The sequence below is a fragment of the Phocoena sinus genome, chromosome 12 (assembly GCF_008692025.1).
Source record: "Phocoena sinus isolate mPhoSin1 chromosome 12, mPhoSin1.pri, whole genome shotgun sequence".
NCBI classification, from domain to species: domain Eukaryota; kingdom Metazoa; phylum Chordata; class Mammalia; order Artiodactyla; family Phocoenidae; genus Phocoena; species Phocoena sinus.
Window position 1 is genome coordinate 20,143,277 of NC_045774.1, and position 22,838 is coordinate 20,166,114.

Here is a 22,838-nt window from a genome sequence, read left to right on the forward strand (position 1 = left end):
CATCACACATTCTTTAGCTAAATACATTCAGGACATGGAAGAACAAAGCAAAACCAACCGACCAACAAAAAACAAACAAAAAACACCTACCTGCCTCCCAAAAAGTTATAGCAGGGGTTTCAGATAATGCTCAAATTTGATATTTAGAAAAAATGAGTGCGTTCTCATATACAGCGCTAATGAGGAAAAAAAACTACCACCAGCAGCTGTAATCTAAGGGCACTAAATTCACTAATGCCATAAACTTTATGCAATATTAAAAGGAAAAGTGAAAAGTAATTCATCCCACAGGAATGTGATTCTTTAGCTGGGATAGAGCCAAGAAAGTGAATTATGCCTATTTTCTCACCAAAAAAGGTTAAAATAGGGTATTCCCTGGCAGTCCAGCGATGAGGACACTGCACTTCCAATGTTGGAGGTGCAGGTTCAATACCCGGTCAGGGAACTAAGATCCTGCATGCCGCATGGCGTGGCCAAAAAAAAAGGCTTAAATATATTTGTACATATTTGATCTAATTTCCTATCTAATAACAGTACCTAATATTTCTCTGTTTGAAGCAACAGTTTGGTAAAAAGCTGAACAGAGGACCACCCACCTAGCATAATGAATATCATCAAACTCAACTCTGTCTCCATGCTAGTATGGAGACAGAGTTATTCTTGTTATTTTTAAAGCAAACAACTATTGATATTATGATACGAAGATGAAATCGAAAGGATCGTTCATTACTACAAAAATTATCCAGCATGTTAAGTTATCCATGCATTTCTCAAAAGACTAGGTTTTCACTTATTGCTGTAAGAAAAGAAATAAAAAGAACAAAAGACTTTGTAGATCTCATTAGATGTAACGAGGGTAATATATTAGCACAGAAGTCTCACCTTATAAATAGCTTTCTTTCAATCTTTTTTTTTTACTATCAAGGGCAGTGAGAGTATCATCACTATTTTGACCCAAAAGGAAACTGACACTAAGGCTTTCAGGGATTCAGATTGACAAGGTCAGTAAGGCAAGAGCTGCTCTTGCAAACCTGGGTCTTTTCACCATACCAGAGCTATATCACGTCTCCATGAAAAACGGAACAGTCTTAAGTTTTGTAAGAAAAAGAAGCCATAGCCATTGACTAAACTATTATTATAGTCTGAATTTTGCCTTTATTTTAAATAAAGTACTACTACTAAGATACCCTGTGGCTGAGTTTTACAAAATTTATATTGAAATGTCATTTTATAACTTTCAAATTGCATATGTAAGAAATGTTCAGTGCAAGTACAATTAGAAAAAAAATACACATGGAAGAGAAAAAGGATAAAAATTAAAATTGCCAGCTCTTCTGTCACCCAGAGATAACCACTCTTCAAATGGCTGTAATTGGACTGTTTCATTTATTTATTTTTTATTTTATTTTATTTTATTTTTTCGGTACGCGGGCCTCTCACTGTTGTGGCCTCTCCCATTGCGGAGCACAGGCGCCGGACGCTCAGGCTCAGCGGCCATGGCTCACAGGCCCAGCCGCTCCGCGGCATGTGGGATTTTCCCAGACCAGGGCACAAACCCGTGTCCCCTGCATCGGCAGGTGGACTCTCAACCACTGCGCCACCAGGGAAGCCCATGGACTGTTTTATTTTTTAATCCTTTTTATTGCAAAATAAACCACAGATATATAAAACTATATACAACAGGCACCTGGTTTAATAAAATAAATTATATGGTGAATACCATCCAGTCAGGAAATTGAACTTTTTTTTTTTTTGCGGTACGCGGGCCTCTCACTGCTGTGGCCTCTCCCGTTGTGGAGCACAGGCTCCGGATGCGCAGGCTCAGCGGCCATGGCTCACGGGCCCAGCCGCTCCGCAACATGTGGGATCTTCCCGGACCGGGGCACGAACCCGTGTACCCTGCATCGGCAGGCAGACTCCCAACCACTGTACCACCAGGGAAGCCCAGGAAATTGAACTTTGTTGGACATTTCAGAAGCCTCATTCCAGTCATAACTGCTTCCCACCTCTCTAAAACCAGCATCCTCATTTTTACAATAACTTCCTTGTGTTTTAAAAATAGTTTCATCACTCCAATGTTTGTCTCTAGATACTATAGTTTAGTCTAGCTCATTTTTTAAAATCTGTATATTTTAAGTCACTTTTAGTCTACCAGATTTCTTCTTCATACTTGCCATTTCATTACAATTTTTCTGTTGGAAACTCAGGCAATTCAACCTGTGAAGTTTTCAAGAGTAGGATTTTGCTGGTTGCATATTTTTGGTGCAGTTTAGCATGTTCCTTTGGATATCCTGCAAATTGGCAGCTGGATCCAGAGAATGCATGAGACTCAGTGAGACTCAGGTTTGCTCTTTTGGCAAGATTATCAGCGGTGTTTGGTAGGATTATAGGAGACACGTGATGTGTGGTCATCTCTCTTACATAATCCTAGTAGCTTTCATGCTAAATGCCTATATCCATCCAATGAGGGCTTTAAAATGGTGATATTCTAATTCTACCATTCATTTTTAGTTGAAAAAAATTTTTAAGGACATCCCCCTCATCCATTTAGTCACTCAATAGTAAAGTTGATGCAGGAAAGGCAGGATTACATGTTTGATTTTTCTCTTTTATTGACCAATTTTCCCTGTAATGAATTGGTTTCCTACCATCTTCCAAAGAAGACCAATTTGAAATTGTTTTAAAATATCATTATGAATTCATACATTAACATATTTGATGAGTTTTGATCTACTGCAATTACTGTTGACCCTTGAACAACATGGGTTTGAATGACGCGGGTCCACTCATACACAGATTGTTTTCACTAAATATGTACTATAGCACTACACAAACCGTGGATGTGGAGGGCCCACTGTAAAGGTTACGTGGATTTTCCACTCTCCAGGAGGTTGCTGCGTTCAAGGGTCAACTATATTATCATTATTGAAGCTCAAACTGTCCCATCTTTGGCCAGTAGGAGCCTCTTCCTTGTTGTCCCATTTTGTTTAAGTTCTACTGGTAACAATATAGTTAATGCTCTCCATCAGCCCGTAGGATGTTATGTCTCTAGTTACTTTGGTCTCTAACAAATTCCCCAAGAAGTGCTCATAGGACCAATATTACCTGAGCTCTTATATGTTGATGATGCATTTCCTGTGTCCTTTGCTAGTTACTAGAAAGTTGGTTTTTCTGGATATGAAATCCTTAGCTCATATATTTTTCCCTTGAGTTTCTTAAGTATGTTCCTCCATTTTCTTTCGGTATAAAGTATTGCAGTTGAAAAGTCTGATAGTTATTTAATTTTCTTTCCTTTTTAAGTCATTTTTTCCTTTTGTTTAAATGACCAAAGGATTTTTTTTTTTATTTTAAAGTCCATTAATTTTACCAGAATATGTCATAGCGTTGATCATTCTGAGTTAGTGTTCTCAGGCATAATATACTCTTTCAGTGTACAGATTCACTTTTTCTTGTTCTTCTGGGGTTTTTTTTTTTTTTTTGAGGGAGGAAAGATTTTCTTCAAAAAGATTTTTTTGGAAGTAGACTTGATTAGTTTTCCTTGTTTTTAAATTTTATTTTATTGTTTTATTTTTTATCTTTGGCGACCCCATGACGCATGCAGGATCTTAGCTCCCCAACCAGAGATCAAACCCACGCCCCCTGCAGTGGAAGCATGGAGTCTTAGCCACTGGACCGCCAGGGAAGTCCCTTTAATTTTTATTTTTAGTGTTTGTTCTACCTTATCTTGGGTTTCTTCTTCAGGGACTCATACTATCCATACTTCCAGTCCTTTTTTTTCTGGCCTATCTTCAGTATTTGTCACTTTCTCTTGAATCCCTTATATTGCTTTCTTCACTTCTTTTTAAGTTTTAAGGTTTGCCTCTTATTCACCTTCTATTTCTTTTATGGTATTTATCTGCTCTGTTTATTAAGACTAAAATTAATTAGTCTCAATTTCTGAAATTATTTTTCTTTTATTTCTAACTCTTTCCTATGTTCTGTTACCCCAAAATATGCCAAAGGGGGCGTATTGATTAAATTAATTGAGAAACAGCCAGGGCAAGAACAGTCTGACCCTATGCTTTGTCCCCCTGAAAGCAGGAAATAATCTTCCATGTAAAAGGTACCCTCCCTGCACCAGGACACAGAGAAACATCCTTCCTTATGGCTAGAAATAGGGAATTCAAGGCTGAGAAAGCTGTGGGAACCATCTGCTTAGATTCTTCCGTAACTGGTAGCCAAGCCAAAGTTTCTTTGTCTCGTCGGTTCTTCACAAAGTTATTGGTTTTTTTTTGCCTAAAAGGTACAAAACTGCCTGCTTTGGTCACTTCTTTGAGTCTCTCGTATGCACAAAATTAAACTTTGATTTTCTCTTGTTAGTCTGTCTCACGTCAATTTAATTATTAGACCAGTCAGAAGAACGTAGACGGGTAGAGGTAAATTTTTTCCTCCCCAACAATATGTAGCAAGTTTTGTGACTGGTGGTGGTTTGTTACCACCTAGATTTATTTGGAGGATATCCCATTACCTAGTTTTGTTGTAAATATTATCCAGAGGTTTGGTTTTGCTGTCTAGATCTCTGCCTCTTTTTATGTAACTACTTTACAAATGGGAAGAAAATGGCAAAGGCAAAAGAGATTGAAAACTCTGAAGTCACTGCTACCACCATCTCCCCCAAATCCTTCTGGACTCATTTTTAACAAGCACATAAGAACTCTCACATCCAAATGAGGACTGTCCTTCAAATTGTCATTTTTGGAAATCTAATGAAGGTGACTCACTGTGAAAAACATTTAAAAACTGAACCTACACAGACAAGTGGGTATGTGAATACTTTAAAATATACTTTCCTCTGTTATGCTGCTATTAAGAAGCAGTGAGATAATATAAAATGTAGCCTGGCATAAGTCTGTCCATGTAACTCTCTACCCAAATCCCAAAAAATCCTGTGTAAGCTGGTATGCAGCTTTTATACAGCAGGTTCTTATTCGTTATCTACTTTATACATATTAGTGGATATATACCAATCCCAATCTCCCAGTTCATCCTACCACCCCCGACCCTGGCTTTCCCCCATCGGTGTCCATATGTTTGTTCTCTACAGCTGTGTCTCTCTTTCTGCGTTACAAACCGGTTCATCTGTACCATTTTTCTAAATTCCACATACAGGCTTTAATGTACGACATTTGTTTTTCTCTTTCTGGCTTACTTCACTCTGTGTGACAGTCTCTAGGTCCATCCACATCTCTGCAAATGACCTAATTTCGTGCCTTTTTATGGCTGAGTAATATTCCATTGGGTATATGTATGTATGTGTGTGTGTGTATATATATATATATATTATATATATATATAAACAACCCGCATCTTCTTTATCCATTTGTCTCTCGATGGGCATTTAGGTTGCTTCCATGACCTGGCTATTGTAAATAGTGCTGCAATGAACATTGGGGTACATGTGTCTTTGAATTATGGTTTTCTCAGGGTATACGCCCAATAGTGGGATTGCTGGGTCATGCGGTAATTCTATTTTTAGTTTTTTAAGGAACCTCCATACTGTTCTCCATAGTGGCTGTATCAATTTACATTCCCACCAACAGTGCAAGAGGGTTCCCTTTTCTCCACACCCTCTCCAGGATTTGTTGTTTGTAGATTTTCTAATGATGCCCATTCTAACCTGTGTGAGGTGATACCTCATTGTAGTTTTGATCTGTATTTCTCTAATGATTAGTGATGTTGAGCAGCTCTTCAGGTGCCTCTTGGCCATCTGTAAGTCTTCTTTGCAGAAATGTCTATTTAGGTCTTCTGCCCAGTTTTTGATTGGGTTGTTTGTTTCTTTAATATTGAGCTGCATGAGCTGTTTATATGTTTTGGAGATTAATCCTTTGTCTGTTGATTCATTTGCAAATATTTTCTCCCATTCTGAGGGTTGTCTTTTCGTCTTGTTTATGGTTTCCTTTGGTTTGCAAAAACTTTTAAGTTTCATTAGGTCCCATTTGTGTACTTTTGTTTTTATTTCCATTACTCTAGGAGGTGGATCAAAAAAGATCTTCCTGTGATTTATATCAAAGAGTGTTCTTCCTATGTTTTCCTCTAAGAGTTTTATAGTGTCTGGCCTTACATTTAGGTCTTTAATACATTTTGAGTTTACTTTTGTGTATGGTGTAGGGAGTGTTCTAATTTCATTCTTTTACATGTAGCTGCCCAGTTTTCCCAGCACCACTTATTGAAGAGACTGTCTTTTCTCCATATATCCTCTCCTCCTTTGTCATGGATTAGTTGACCATAGGTGTGTGGGTTTATCTCTGGGCTTTCTATCCTGTTCCATTGATCTATATTTCTGTGTTTGTGCCAGTACCATATTGTCTTGATTATTGTAGTTTTGTAGTATAGTCTGAAGTCAGGGAGTTTGATTCCTCCAGCTCCATTTTTTTCCCTCAATATTGCTTTGGCTATTCGGGGTCTTCTGTGTCTCCATACAAAATTTAAGATTCTTTGTTCTAGTTCTGTAAAAAATGCCTTTGGTAATTTGATAGGGATTGCATTGAATCTGTAGATTGCTTTGGGTAATATAGCCATTTTCACAATATTGATTGTTCCAATCCAAGAGCATGGTATATCCCCCCATCTGTTTGTGTCGTCTTTGATTTCTTTCATCCGTGTCTTATAGTTTTCCGGTCTTTTACCTCCTTAGGTAGGTTTATTCCTAGGTATTTTATTCTTTTTGTTGCAATGGTGAATGGGATTGTTTCCTTAATTACTCCTTCTGATCTATCGTTGTTAGTGTAGAGGAATGCAAGAGATTTCTGTGCATTAATTCTGTATCCTGCAACTTTACCAAATTCACTGATTAACTCTAGTAGTTTTCTGGTGGCATCTTTAGGATTATCTAGGTATAGTGTCATGTCATCCACAAACAGTGAGTTTTACTTCTTCTTTTCCAATCTGTATTCCTTTTATCTCTTTTCCTTCTCTTATTGCTGTGGCTAGGACTTCCAAAACTCTGTTGAATAATAGTGGTGAGAGTGGACACCCTTGTTGTGTTCCTGATCTTAGAGGAAATGCTTTTAGTTTTTCACCACTGAGAATGTTGTTTGCTGTGCTTTGTCATATATGGCCTTTATTATGTTGAGGTAGGTTCCCTCTATGCCCACCTTCTGGAGAGTTTTTATCATAAGTCGGTGTTGAATTTTGTCAAAAGACTTTTCTGCATCTATTGAGATGATCATATGGTTTTTATTCTTTAATTTGTTAATATGGTGTATCACATTGATTGACTTGTATATATTCAAGAATCCTTGCAGCCCTGGGATAAATCCCACTTGATCATGGTGTATGATCCTTTTAATGTGTTGTTGGATTGTGTTTGCTAATATTTTCTTGAGGATTTTTGCATCTATATTCATCAGTGATATTGGTCTGTAATTTTCCTTTTTTGTAGTATCTTTGGTTCTGTATCAGGGTGATTGTGGCCTCGTATAATGAGTTTGGGAGCGTTCCTTCCTCTGCAATTTTTTGGAAGCGTTTGAGAAGGATGGGTGTTAGCTCTTCTCTAAATGTTTGATAGAATTCAACTGTGAAGCCTTCTGGTCCTGGACTCTTGTTTGTTGGAAGATATTTAATCAGTTTCAATTTCATTACTTGTGATTGGTCTGTTCATGTTTTCTATTTCTTCCTGGTTCAGTCTTGGAAGGTTATACCTTTCTAAGAATTTGTCCATTTCTTCCAGGTTGTCCAGTTTTTTGGCACAGAGTTGCTTGTAGTAGTCTCTTATGATGCTCTGTATTTCTGCGGTATCCATTGTAACTTCTCCTTTTTCATTTTTTAATTTTAGTTTTATTGCTCTTTGCTATTGTTTTCTTTGTTTCTGTTTCATTTATTTTTGCTCTGATCTTTATGATTTCTTTCCTTCTACTATGGGTTTTGTTTATTCTTCTTTCTCTAGTTCCTTTAGGTGTAAGGTTAGATTGTTTGAGAATTTTCTTGCTTCTTGAGGGAGGATTGTATTGCTATAAATCTCCCTCCTAAAACTGCTTTTGCTGCATCCCATAGGTTTTGGATTATCGTGTTTCTGTTGTCATTTGTCTGTAAGTATTTTCTGATTTCCTTTTTGATTTCTTCAGTGATCTCTTGGTTATTTAGTAATGTATTGTTTAGCCTCCATGTGTTTATGTTTTTTACTTTTTTTTCCTTGTAATTGATTTCTAATCTCATGTTGTGGTCAGAAAAGATGCTTGATATGATTTCAATTTTCTTAAATTTACTGAGGCTTGATTTGTGACCTAAGGTGTGATCTGTCCTGGAGAGTGTTCCATGTGCACTTGAGAAGAAAGTGTAATCTCCTGTTTTAGGATGGAATGTCCTATAAATATCAATTAAATCTATCTGGTCTATTGTGTCATTTAAAGTTTGTGTTTCCTTATTAATTTTCTGTCTGGATGATCTGTCCATTGGTGTAAGTGAGGTGTTAAAGTCTCCCACTATTATTGTGTTACTGTCGATTTTCTCTTCTATAGCTGTTAGTAGTCGCCTTATGTATTGAGGTGCTCCTATGTTGGGTGCACGTATGTTTATAATTGTTATATCTCCTTCTAGAATTGACCCCTTGATCACTATGTAGTGTCCTTCCTTGTCTCTTGTAACATTCTTTATTTTAAAGTCTATTTTATCTGATATGAGTATTGCTACTCCAGCTTTCTTTTGATTTCCATTTGCATGGAATACCTTTTTCCATCCCCTCACTTTCAGTCTGTATGTGTCCCTAGGTCTGAAATGGGGCTCTTGTAGACAGCAGATATATGGGTCTTGTTTTTGTATCCATTCAGCAAGCCTGTGTCTTTTGGATGGAGCATTTAATCCATTCATATTTAAGGTAGTTATCGATATGTATGTTCCTATGACCATTTTCTTAATTGTTTTGGGTTTGTTTTTGTAGGTCCTTTTCTTCTCTTGTGTTTCCCACTTAGAGAAGTTCCTTTAGCATTTGTTGTAGAGCTGGTTTGGTGGTGCTGAATTCTCTTAGCTTTCGCTTGTCTGTAAAGCTTTTGGTTTCTCCGTCGAATCTGAATGAGATCCTTGCCAGGTAGAGTAATCTTGGTTGTATGTTCTTCCCTTTCGTCACTTTAAGTATATCATGCCACTCCCTTCTGGCTTGTAGAGTTTCTGCCGAGAAATCAGCTGTTAACCTTATGGGAGTTCCTTTGTAAGGTATTTGTTGTTTTTCCCTTGTTGTTTTTAATAATTTTTCTTTGTCTTTAATTTTTGTCAGTTTGATTAGTATGTGTCTTGACGTGTTTCTCCTTGTGTTTATCCTGTATAGGACTCTCTGCATTTCCTGGACTTGGGTGGCTATTTCCTTTCCCATGTTAGGGAAGTTTTCGACTATAATCTCTTCAAATATTTTCTTGGGTCCTTTCCCTCTCTCTCCTCCTTCTGGGACCCCTATAATGCGAATGTTTAAGCATTTAATTTCCCAGAAGTTGAAATTTTGTTTTATATCCCCATATATTAGCCAATATTGACAAGAACATACTTGAACCTGATACTTTAAAAGTAACATGCGGGCTTCCCTGGTGGCGCAGTGGTTGGGGGTCCGCCTGCTGATGCAGGGCGCATGGCTTCGTGCCCCGGTCTGGGAGGCTCCCACATGCCGCAGAGCGGCTGGGCCTGTGAGCCATGGCCGCTGAGCCTGCACGTCCGGAGCCTGTGCTCCGCAACAGGAGGGGCCACAGCAGTGAGAGGCCCGCATACCGCAAAAAACAAACAAAAAAAGTAACATGCACTTGTTTAAAAACTGCAAAAATGCAATACAATCTGTTTTAAGTGTTGTTGACTTTTAATAAGCTTTTCCCGTCCTCCTCTCTTCTCACCAAAATCTCAGCGAAACTCTCAGAACAAACTAGTCCTGTCCAAACTCAGTTCATAAGCAGAGAATTTTGCAATGATTGCATCCCTAACAATTTGAATGCTGGGAGTAGCTGATGTTGCTGACCTTTCTAGCAATAAAATTTTACAAATATCTCATGCCTTCTACCTGAGCTAACATGACTCTCAGACCATCTTCTTATCTGGGCTAATGCTTCAGTTCCTGATAGCTATATTTACCAATGGGTAAGTATTCTCTCTATTGACTTTCCCCACTTCCCTACTTTTCCTACATGGATTGGGCCACTGCCCCTCAGCAGATGCATAGAGCCTCTAATTACTTTTCTTTCCTGTTAGCTGTTAGCATGACTCTGTGTCTACTTATGAACACATTCCCCTACATGTTGTTCATAACTGCAATTTCATATTGCAGTTATGAACGAGATGAGTACTGTTGCTCCCATGATAACACCATCTCCCCTACAATCCTCTCCATCATGGGCTGTAAAATCAAAGGCCAAGAATAAAGGAGGTTTATACTATTTCCCCCTTAGCCTCAGCTTTAACATCTACTAAAATCGATATGGGGCTTCCCTGGTGGCGCAGTGGTTGAGAGTCTGCCTGCCTATGCAGGGGACACGGGTTCGTGCCCTGGTCTGGGAGGATCCCACATGCCGCGGAGCGGCTGGGCCTGTGAGCCATGGCCGCTGAGCCTGTGCGTCCAGAGCCTGTGCTCCACAACGGGAGAGGCCACAACAGTGAGAGGCCCGCGTACCGCAAAAAAAAAAAAAAAAAAAAAAATCGATATGCCTATCCATTCCCCTTTGACAGCACTTGGCCAGACGCCGCTATCATCTGTCACTTCTAAAGACAAACTGATGATCTTCTAAACACCATCTCATCTCCAAAACCTCCTATGTCCCACTTCTATCACATACTGGGGTCTGCCCACACGTCTGGCTTCATCATAACTCAAAACATCTTTCAATCCCAAATCTTTAACTTGGAAAAAACTTCCACTAACTCAAACCTTTTGCCTCTTACTCCTAATTCTTGCCCCCATCATCTTAATCTCTAGCCCCTCAACCCCCTTTGGTTTCTTCAACATGAGGATAGCCCAAATAAATCCCAGTACCATTAACACCTTTGAATCGTGCAGCCCGTGGCCTTCAGTCGCACCTACCATCTTTTAATTTCAAAGCCATTGAGCAATGATGGAGTCACGGACTGCAAATCCTTGCCAACCAACCTCAGCTGCACTCTTGTGGCAATGGAGCAGTCAATTTACTCACCTCTTGGTGACTCATGCCTCCCCCCAGTAGCATTCCCTTTTCACTCATACTTAACCCTATCCAGCTCTCTCTCACTGTCAGCAATTGCATGAACTCTTATAAGTCATATGTGAAATTCATCACCCTCGCTCTTTAATTTAAAGAACTATCTACTTTATGCCCTACCATATAAAAACGCTTCTAATTTGAATTAAATTTGGTTATTTAAAATAGAGAATATAGACTTAAAAAAAAAGATCCAATTATGGTAATTTTCACTGTGAAATTAAATGATCATAAACTCTTATTCCAATAAAAAAGAAACTTAAAATTTGAATATCTTTAACATAAAATGTAACTATTTTTAGAATAAATGTTAATCCTGGAATTCAAACATACAGTGCACAGGTAACAAGAAAAAAATTTAAATATTATCTTGCTCTATAAGCTTACTTATTCTTCAAAAAATATATATAGTCCTGTTGAATCTGTCCACATAAAGACCTCTTTTTCTCTTTCATTATATGTTTTCTGTATCTCTAGTCCCCAGCAAAATGCCTGGTATATAACAGGTACTCAACAAATATAATATTCCAGCAAGCATACAGAAAATTCCCCAAATGGAGTTAAACCACTAAATCCAAGCCACTAACTTTGAACAAATCCTTACCTTCTCTAAGACTTAGTCTTTTTTTTAAAAAATTAAGGATGAGTTAGTTTCTTAGACTCTTTATAGCTTTAATATTCTATAAATAGTATTTATAATGTCAGATATGAGCACATAATGTACCAGAATTAACTAAGCATAGTAAGAAAAGTATGAGTCATCCTTGTCCCAAGGAATTAAAAAGATAGTTGAGGAGGCAAAAACACCAACACAGAAAACAATACAAGATAACACGGAATCAAATACTAACTGGTAAAGTAGGGGCTACTGTTAGAGGCCACAGAATGATGTGTTTTGGTGAGGGGAAGCTAGAAGAATTTGGGAAGATTTCACACACATAGTAAGAGTCAAGCTGTTTTTGTGAAAAAGTGGGATTTGGGGCTTCCCTGGTGGCGCAGTGGTTGAGCGTCCGCCTGCCGATGCAGGAGACGCGGGTTCGTGCCCTGGTCCGGGAAGATCCCACTTGCCGCGCAGCGGCTGGGCCCGTGAGCCACGGCCGCTGAGCCTGCGCGGCCGGAGCCTGTGCTCCGCAAAGGGAGGGGTCACAACAGTTAAAGGCCCGCGTACCGCAAAAAAAAAAGTGGGATTTGAACGAATGGAGAGATAATGGTAACAAACATTAAATATAGTCTATCTCGGGCTTCCCTGGTGGCGCAGTGGTTGAGAGTCTGCCTGCCGAGGCAGGGCACACGGGTTCGTGCCCCAGTCTGGGAAGATCCCACATGCCGCGGAACGGCTGGGCCCGTGAGCCATGGCCGCTGAGCCTGTGCGTCCGGAGCCTGTGCTCCGCAACGGGAGAGGCCACGACAGTGAGAGGCCCACGTACCACAGGAGTTTGCTACCAAGAATGCCACGTTTAATATTAAAACACAGATGTAAATAAAATTTAATAAATTAATTTTTCTGAAAAAAGTATAATTGTTCTGTGCTAATAAATTCAACATAATGTATTTGCTTAAAAGAAAACAAAGCAACAAAAAAGATACGGTTAAGTGATCTTGAAAGGGATTTTTTTCCAAATAAGGTTAAGTCTAAATAAACTGAATACTTTTAGACACTAGCTAATTCAAAAGGAATATGTTAAAGCAAAACCAAATAAACAAACACTGGCTCAGTACTCACAGGTATACAATATTCCACCATTGGGTAATGTAATTTGTGACCTTTTGCTGTTCGACCCGAAAAGAAGCAACTCTGGCAGACATCATAGTTAAAATGCTTTAGGCTTCTATACCTAGAGAGAGGAAAGGAAAATTCATTGGCTTGAAAGCCTATTATATAGTCCAAAACACTCACTTGTGGTAAGGAATTTCATTCATCCAAATCACCATGAAAATAAAAGTTATATTGGCTACAAATGTGGAATTTGCTTATTTAGTATTTTAGCTCCAAATTAGAACAAAGAGAATCTTAAATTTCACAAAGGAAATTAAGGAAACCATCTCCCAAGTGAGAAAAAAAGCACATTTTTGTAGTTGAAGTCTCTAAAACATGTTTTCATCTGTTTCAACATAATAAGACAAATATCCATGTTAGAAGATTTTCTGTAATGTTTGAATGTGAATGCAAAACGAACGAAGAAAAACGAGTTATGTTTATTAGCTTGACACATCAAAATTTAAAATATCACTTATACCATCAATAAAAAATGAGTTTCAAAATTCCCTGACAAAGGCTTCTTGTGTGAAAGTTGGGTTAATGTACTTCATGCCAAACTTGGCCGAAGAAACATGAAGTCATTTGATTACTTCTCAGTTAGTATTTAAATGCTGAACTCCTGCTTACCAAGTTTGACCCCAAAGTCTTAGAAAATCACCAAATTCCATCAGGGTCATATATGTATAATGAGTCATGCAATTATTATGCATGAACACTTCTGTAACCTATGTAAACAGAAACTCAGAACGATCTCTGGTTCTGGAGCAAAACAGTATAAATAACAATAATAAAATAAGCTTCACGTATTGGCTTTTTGAGGGAATGCCATTTTCAGATGGACTGAATGTGCTAAAAGCATCCCATTTCTTCAGGAGGCAAACCCCCAAATGGGTATAAGTGGGAAGGAATGATGGGCATACACCGAAACTATACAAACAGAAGAGAAAATAGCCTCCTACCACCACTGGTAGTAAATCAGTCTACCTGAATCCAACAATTGGACATTCTTTACAGATGTTGCATTTGGCCTGATGTTTTGCAGTCTCAGCTGCTGCCACTCGATGTAGAACCGGCAGCCAAACCATGGACTGTGGTTCCAGATGCATCCAGTCCACAAACTCTTTCACACTTATCTCTGGCTTGTTGTTATTCTGGTGAAGAAACAAAAATGTTAAAAGTGAAGAAAATGTCTTCATTTAAATTGCAACAGGTGTTGTTGCTTCAAAATCTTCTGAAAATCTGTATAAAAGTAAAAACAGAGTTTATATAACTCTTTCTAGGTCAGTTCAATCACTGAATATTTAAGGTTCTTCAAGGAAAAAAAATTCTAAAATTTAAAAAGAGAAAAAGAAGAAATTGTCATTACGAAGAAGAAAAAAAATCCCAATACCTTAATAGACTTAGATTTAAAAAATAAAACCAAAACCCACACAACTTCCTAAACTTGAAGGCCATTATAAATGCCAATAAAAACTGTTATCTCTTTGTCCTGCTCCAGTCCTGTTACATCCTAGCAGGAGCACATTATGATGAATATACTTTGCAGGATTTCCAAACGTATCAACGATAAATTGTATGAAATGTCTTGGTCTCTCTTTAAATCTTAATACTAAGCAATTTACACTTGTGCAAAGTTAAATTCATACCAATGTCCTTCTCCTGCTGTTGTCAGGGTCATTCTATGAACCAGAACATATGAGAATCATATTTAGAATTTTCACTTGGTATTTTTTGTATCTCTAAAACAAGAAAAAGGGCCATTATAAAATGTAATAAACCATAATATCAATTCTTCTTAAAGAGATGGTGTGAGCATTTTTCTCCTCAGCAATGATAAATCACTAGACATGCCTTGGCAAAATATCTGTAGGCTTGTACTTTATGCATACTTATAACATTGGTAGAGGCATTTCTAAAATGCATTTCTATACGGTAAGCATCAAAAAAGAAACTAATGTGCTTTTCCAGTTTAATATCAGTAACTTAGATCAGTATAAAACTTGTGTACATCATTCTCCTTTTGTACATATGTTCTCAAAGAAAAGAGTACAATTTCAATAACATCTTTAATTTACATTTTTAAAAAATCTTGCCTACAAGGAGGTCAGGGCATTTTTATTCATTTATTTAGCTAACATCTATTAAGTAGCTATGATGTCCAAGGCACTGTACGTAGGGATACAATAGTAAAAAGAAAGAAACAGCCCTTGTTCATGGAGTTTAGGTTTATATAAAAGAAAAAAACCACTAAACAAGTAATTATATAATTCAGTATGTTTTTATTATCAATTTTAATGAGCATGATAAGAAGGCAGAGGAGATTCAGGTGAATATAGTAGGGACACATAACCTCATCTGAAGGAGTCAGTGAAGGATTTTCAGCGGATGTGAGATTTAAGGGAAGATCTAAAGAATGAATAAGGATTAGCAATGTCAAGGGAGTTTGTGGGTGGAGGGTAAGAAAGAACATTCTAAACAGATGGCACATGTCCAAAGGCACTAGGGCCGGAATGAAGGAACAGCACGGCTGGAAAGCTCAAGGGGACCAGTGGTACAAGATGAGGCTGCGGCAAAAGTAGGGCCAAATCATAGCAATCTAATGGCACATGTTAAAGATTTGAGGTTTTAACCCTTGAGGAACAGTAAGTCTCCTTGAGGTGGTTGCTGTTCCTTGAATCAAATGTGCCTTAAGAAATAAAATAAACTTACTGGGATGGTACCAAGCGTCTTCCACCACCTGGTTCCAGCCCAAGTCCCCTGTTCCATTTCTCAGAATATCCTCAATACCATTCCCCACCCATTCTATACACCAGTGATCCTTCATGAACATTTACCTGTTGGAAGCAGCTGCGAACACTGGGTTCAATATTACTGCCCCCAAAAGCTGCTACTTCCCCCAGTTGCCGAGGGATCTGGATGGCATCATGTAGTAACAGGCCAAGCTGTCTCTGGTCACACATTTCTGTGGGCCCAGCCACTTCCTTAAAGAGATCTACAAGGAGGAGAGGCAAGAGGTTAACTTCCATCTGCCTATTCTGGAATTTTAAGTAAAATATACCTTTGGTTATGTGGAATGAACAACGTAGATTTAAAAAAAAAACTTATGGGGACGTGAATTGCATTAGTTGTCGCCTGAATTCTGACAACCTTAACATTCTGCATATTTGTAATCAGGAACTGGTTAACTACATGTTTCCTCAAACGACCTACTGCAGTATGTAAATACATATAAACAGACCAATAAATACAAATTTCCTTTTTAAATAGTCCAGTGTGTGCATGTGGGTTCATTCAGTGGTCTCTATAAGGTTTCCCTTCTGATTGAAAAAGACAGACAGCTAAAAAGAAGCTTTCTTTATGACTTGTTAAAGGAATGAATGTATCTTAAGTAGCAAATTTTAAAAGATTTGTTTATCAACTTTTTGTATTCACTCCTAAATTCAATATTCATTGAACATATATATTTTAATTTCTTTTAAAGATTTCTATACTCAAATCTATTTTGCATAAGAAACATTAAACAGTATAAGGAGGTGTCTTTTATTTTTAGGGGTTATTTTTTTAGGCCCAATCAGTCTCTCATTCCTTATTAGCGATAAAAATTATTTTTTTACATCATTTCATGTAATAAAATACATTAATTCAAATGTAAAGGACTTAATGAAAACTCATGCATACTTTCACACAGTTCTTAGGCTTTTCTATTCATTAAAAAAAAAAGATGTTTTAAAAGTTTTTTGATTCAGTAAAATAAAAACTCTTTTCTTCCTTCTAGAATTGGCTTATCTTCTTTTCATCACTTGCGGTATTTTGAAGATGAAAATTATTACCATATTTCCAGCAACAAAGCTAATATAGTCAAATAAGTTACTTTTGGAGTAGGGAGAAATTTCATGTAAAAACAATTCACTTCATTATAGAAACTAATACTTTTTGGAAAGAAATTTCCAAGTTCTAAAAATTCAAAATCACACAAATTCTAAATGGCTTTCATGTGAAGTTTTCCAAGAAAAAAAGAATGGGGAGTAAATATTTATTGGATCCTAAAAACCATTTTCAAACAATACCTGATAAATGAATATCAGATCAAAAGGTATCATTCCCTTTTTTTTTAAGGAAATAAGGCTAGATCTAACACTGTCAACTTTCAAACGACTACACCAAGCTCAGTGATACTGACACAGTAATTATAATGAAATATGACTTTAATTATAAGCATACATTGGGAAAGCAAATTCAATAAAAATACATTTAATTTTTATTATCATTTGTTCTCTTAGATGGTTAGAGTTCTACTTGCTTCTTTTCATTTGTCAAAAATAAGACTATCATAGCCAGAAAGTACTTATCCAGGATTCTTATCATGATTCTCATTGTAAACCCGTTCCTGAGAAGAGGCCTCCTAAGTCAATACAAAGTTGATGCATATGAATATATGAGTAATAATACTCTGTAGAGAGAAGTGCACATATTCAGCAACATCAATCATGCCCAGCTTTCCTCTTGAGGAAGATAGCTATACTACTATGCCACTATTTAGGTAAAACAACACACGAAACGTAAGAGAAAAGACTCCTTAACGTTCTGACATATTTCTGAATTCTTATGAAAGTTCACATGTTGATGTTACAGTCAGATACGAAAAGGAGTATCATGATGTGTGGATGGGTCAGAGGAATGTTCCAATCTAAAACCCAAGTTCCAATAAGTAATCACAGAAGAGATGCAAAAGGCCATTCAAAAGGATCTTTGTAAATGTGTTGCTGATCGGGCAAGGAAGCCACTGAGTTACAAGCAGGAAGGCCAGAGTGTTGTTAGAACCTAATCAAGGGACATTCTCAAAAAGGCACGAAGAGAAAAGAAGGTGTCACCGGGGTAAAGACACTGACATAAGCCATTGCAAAATCAGCGTTCAGTTGGATACCAACTGACCCAGAATAGCACCTCTGCCATTGAGTTTGGAGGGCAAAGTGTCTTGAATATTAATTCCGACAAAGAAAGTAATAATGAGGAAGTGTTCTGATACCACTAGGGAAATCAAAACTGGAATCAGAGTTGTTAAGGACCTCAAAGTAAAAAGCAAAACAAAACCCCAGAATATTTCCAGAGTCTCAGTACTCTGAGGAAAGATTTAAAGATTTCAACCCAAAGATTTCTTATTTAATTAAGTTCTAAATGGCATACTTCATGGATTAAATTAAATATCAGAAATTTTCATTGCAGGGCTTCTGCTTCCCCTGCTATAATCTGAAAGTTCAATGTGGAATTATACAGAGTATTATTTCCTGACATTTGTAGAAAGAGTATCCACCGTAGTACGAGTGTATGAGTACATGTATGCTGAAATACCTCTTCATTTGAAAAATTATATGCTTCAGAAATACGTGTGAAGGTAGGGGTGTAGATAAAAGACATTTTTTTGTATATTGCATAGAATTTGGTTTTTGCTCTAAAACTACAGCCATCATGTTGTAACTCTTTCTTTTGGCCTCAGATTACTCTAATAATCAGCTTGAAAAACACAGGGAGGAGGCATCGTTGATCTAGGAAAACAGACCACCCTTGCATTTTAATAAGATTCATGATAAACTTTGAGGTTGGATTTGCACTCTTTTCAGAGTAAGCGAGCACCGTAACATAATTGTTACTTTCAGAGAACCCTAAATTCTTTTAGGAACACATGAAAACCCCAAATCACTGTTGATTTTTTTTAAAGTCCTTTTCTAATTTGAAACACTGATGTTTTCATTAACATTTTTCTTTCCCACTCATTATAGAAATAACTTTTTTAGCTTTGAAAATTATATCTTTTGACAATTATAATGCTGAAGACAATTTAAATTCTAGATAAGTGCCACCAAGCAGAAGCCTGTGCAAAGCGTTTTTCTGCATGGCTTACTAGGTTCTGACTCCATCAAGGCACCTCGCCTCCTGATCCTACAATCAGCTTTTCGCTTCATTTTCGCTGACATTCTTGTCAAACTATCTAAAAAAAAACAAGCCACCATGATCTAGCCCTGGAATTCAAAAACAAATTGCTTCACAGCCATCCCAGAAAATAAAAGTATTTTAAAATGTATGTATGTTCACAGAAGATGAAGAACCTAGAATTTATAGGACCTGGGATCAAATATTTTCCTGTTTTTGGTATCTCTCTATTCATGAAATATCCCTCTCCCTGTCCCTCGAAGGTATGGATATATCTGTACAGAATCATATGAGGCCATGCATGGCAGGATCAATTTACTCACATTTTATGGATAAAATTAAATCAAAAAATTACAGTAATTAAGAGTTTGGAGACATAGCAGCAATTGCTACCATTTATTCAACAACTGCTATTTCTAGGTATTTTTCACATATGATCTCTAGCTGCTTTCAAAGCAAGAATTAGTAGCTTCATTCTTTGTTGAAGAAAATTCACTAAATTTCAGCTCCCTGGAATGTGAAATGGGAATCTTATTACTACCTCTTAGCTGTCGGTATTCAGTGGAATTGTGTAACCTACCCAGAGTCATCCAGCAGCCACTAAGTGGTAGAGCTGAGATTCGAAGGCAGGTCTCCCTGGCTCCCGAACCTGTCCCTTTCCAAATGTCAAGATGCCCTTCATTAACTGACAGCTAAAAGGTCACCACTGATTTATTTGGTGAATAAGAACAAATATAACAAAACTAAAAAATATATCACTTTATTTTCTTATACTATAAAATATAATTATTTGTCTCACTGTGACTATAACAGTTCTAGTCCACGCTGATTTTCTTAAGCATTGGAAATATACGGAAATAGAAAAGGTTTGGGCTTTAGAGTCAGAAATATCTACGATCTAGTTCTAGCCCCACGATTCACTGTCTCTACAGCCTTGACTAGATTTCTAACCTATCCCAAGAATTATTTTTTTCAGCTGGAAAATGGAAATCACAATGCCTACATTTTGGGGCAATTATGAATTAAATGAGATACAATCTGCAGTCAGTTCTTACTCCATCAATGAACCTCACATCTTGATCCTATAATCAGCTTTCCATTTCACACAAATTCACATCACTTTGCGCTGACACCCTTTGTCTAGCCTCGTACATGTATGATCGAGGTTAAAAAAAAAAAAGGAGCTATTATTACTAGCAAATCATATAAAGTAAGTCTCTAATAAGTTGTTATTATTATTACTAAAAACATTATTGGTATAAGAAAGGTCTTACATACATCTGTATTTTTCTTCTAAGAGACCTTTGGAGAGAGAGATCAATCCAATCTTCAGACTCTGCACTCTTATTTTTCCAGTCCGACCCCTGAAATTATAAGAATCTCAGTGTGTTAGATGCATTTAAAACTGTATACAGTATGCTAATTATTTCTGAATATCTATTTCCTTGAGGCTAAATGGAAAAAAAATTGCATCTTAAAAATGCAACTTTCTATTCACTTTTATTAATTAATGTTAAACCCATACCATAAGTTCATGACATATTTTAATAGTATATTTGACTTAGTCTGGAAGAATATACAGCCTGAAGTCACTTTATGTACAACATATGAACTTGGAAGAACAAAAGAAAGTAAAATGAAAATGCTAATTATAAAGCTAAAAATATTTCATTTTTATAAACACTATGAATTAAAATCTGTTAATAATTATAAATGCAAGATTCAAACTAATAGCTAGAGATATATATAATATGCATGTGACAATACAGCAAGAAAGGTATAATGATATATCTAAAAACATGTAAGAAAACTGACTGGAAAATTAACTATATGTTGAGGGCTATAACTTGTTGAATACTTAAAAACTTCTCGTCTTCATTGATTTTGATCTCTGTCAATGCAGTTTCTATAAATTACTACTGCAATTATAATAGTCAATGATCTTAAATACACAGGTATGCAATATTTATTTGGGGAAGTATCAAATTATAGTTAAATACAAAATTTATTAATTAATTAACACTAGAAAATAGCTTCATATTATGCCAATGAGAGATCATTTCAATTTCACTTATAATTTGACTGGAAGAATAATTTTATCTTTAAAAGCATAGAGTTATATTTACTCTGTCTTTTAGCAAAGAATAAATGAGTTGTTTACCAAATGTCACACTGTACTAGATCCTGGGGCTGGGGAAAGGGAAATGCAGAAGCTACAAAAATTAATCCATGATCCTTGCTATGAAATAACACAGTCCAGAAAAAAGTCAAGATATAAAGATTTCTATCTTTATTATTTCATATAAACAGGATCAGTTTTCAGTTTGTTTTTACTGTTAATTTTCTTATGATATGTTTTCAATACACACAAGTACAACACATTCAAAACCTATAACTAAATGTTTACATAATTACTTGAATACTTAAAATTTAGTAATTCATACTATTTAAAAACATATAAATATTTGTACCATGTAACTTTAATTTTAAGCATCCTTATTGTCAAACTGTATTTAAGTCTGGCTCGTTGATATTTTTACTATTACTACTAATTGATATCTTTCATTCTCAAATTATAAATACTCAAGTTTCTGTAAACATACAATGACATATAAAGTATGAAATAAATAAAAAAGGAAAACATGCTTAGGGATTGGTAAAATGTATTTTCAAAATAGTCCCTCAGGGCTTCCCTGGTGGCGCAGTGGTTGAGAGTCCGCCTGCCGATGCAAGGGACGCAGGTTCGTGCCCCGGTCCCGGAAGATCCCACATGCCGCGGAGCGGCTGGGCCCGTGAACCATGGCCGCTGAGCCTGTGCGTCCGGAGCCTGTGCTCCGCAACGGGAGAGGCCACAACAGTGAGAGGCCCGCGTACCGCAAAAAAAAAAAAAAGTCCCTCAATAGCCTAGAGTTTATAATCTATACTAAATCATACCCAACAAACATATTGAACCCTTGCTATGTATGTGTACAACATTCAGAATTGACCTATAAAATAACTAATACTTAAATTTTAAAATAAATATAGCCATTATAAGCAGAAACCTAAAGTTTATATACTCATTTCAGTTTCCCACAATTATAGAAATACTAATTCCAAATTAACCTTAAACTGAGCCATGCTATGAAGTGTGTTTCTATTTCATATTTCTTAGGTGTTTCCTAATTATCACACGAAAATAGACTATGTCTGTTTTCTTCCCTCCAAAAATCAGGAAATTTTATTCTCTGTACACAATCAGACAATAGACTTGAAGGAAATAACAAAAGGCTGTGCAAATAGACTAGTACATGACTGTGGCTAAGGACAAAGTAATCCCTTAAGGGAAAAAAATATCAAACTGGTACGTTTTGGAGGCTGATCTCCAGTCTTTGGTGACAACACCAGAAGGGAACATCATCAGGAAGACTACTGAAAATGTCAACCGTCCATTCATGGCACCACAAACGATGATAAAGGCTTACTGTGATCCCAGCATTGTTCTATGTTCCATAGGACCAAGAGAAAAGTGTTAGGACATGATTCCTACCCACGACTAGCTGGAGAGGTGAGACAAGGAAACAACTAGAGAATCATAAGAAAATATTAGACCAATCTTACGCACGGAAGTAAACGAGATAATTGTGGCTGACTAGTCATTAATGATTGGTGGTTCGTCTGAGTAGTTATTAGTCTCACAACATTTGATAGAGAAGGTAAGTCTAAAATCAGACACTGAAGGCACGACACAGCTGGATTGTCCTGACGAGGAGAAAGTAGATTATCATAGGAAAAGCCCGGACAAGGGGACAGAGGAAGCGGATGTGAGCATCAGAGGCAGGATTCATCAGGTACAGCGAGAACTTGCATCAAGAGTAAATGGTTGATAAACTTGTCCAGGTTATATGGAGCCAGAGAATAGAGGGCTTTGACGTTAAATAAGATATCAGAATTTGAAAGGTAACAGGGAGTCAATGAAATTTATTGTGAGT

The 22,838-nt window shown here is 36.9% G+C and overlaps 1 protein-coding gene across 3 annotated transcripts in view; it reads right to left on the reverse strand.

Annotated features, from left to right (window-relative positions):
- The window catches only part of UTRN (utrophin), a 561,071-nt gene that overhangs the window by 36,702 nt on the left and 501,531 nt on the right, over positions 1-22,838 (reverse strand). For all 3 annotated transcript variants that reach the window (XM_032650818.1, XM_032650820.1, XM_032650819.1), the window contains 4 exons: positions 20,146-20,231; positions 15,774-15,931; positions 13,924-14,090; positions 12,904-13,015 (listed from right to left, as the gene is read on the reverse strand). In XM_032650818.1, coding sequence (XP_032506709.1) covers positions 12,904-13,015; positions 13,924-14,090; positions 15,774-15,931; positions 20,146-20,231 — 523 coding nt within the window. The remainder of the gene's footprint in view (positions 1-12,903; positions 13,016-13,923; positions 14,091-15,773; positions 15,932-20,145; positions 20,232-22,838) is intronic.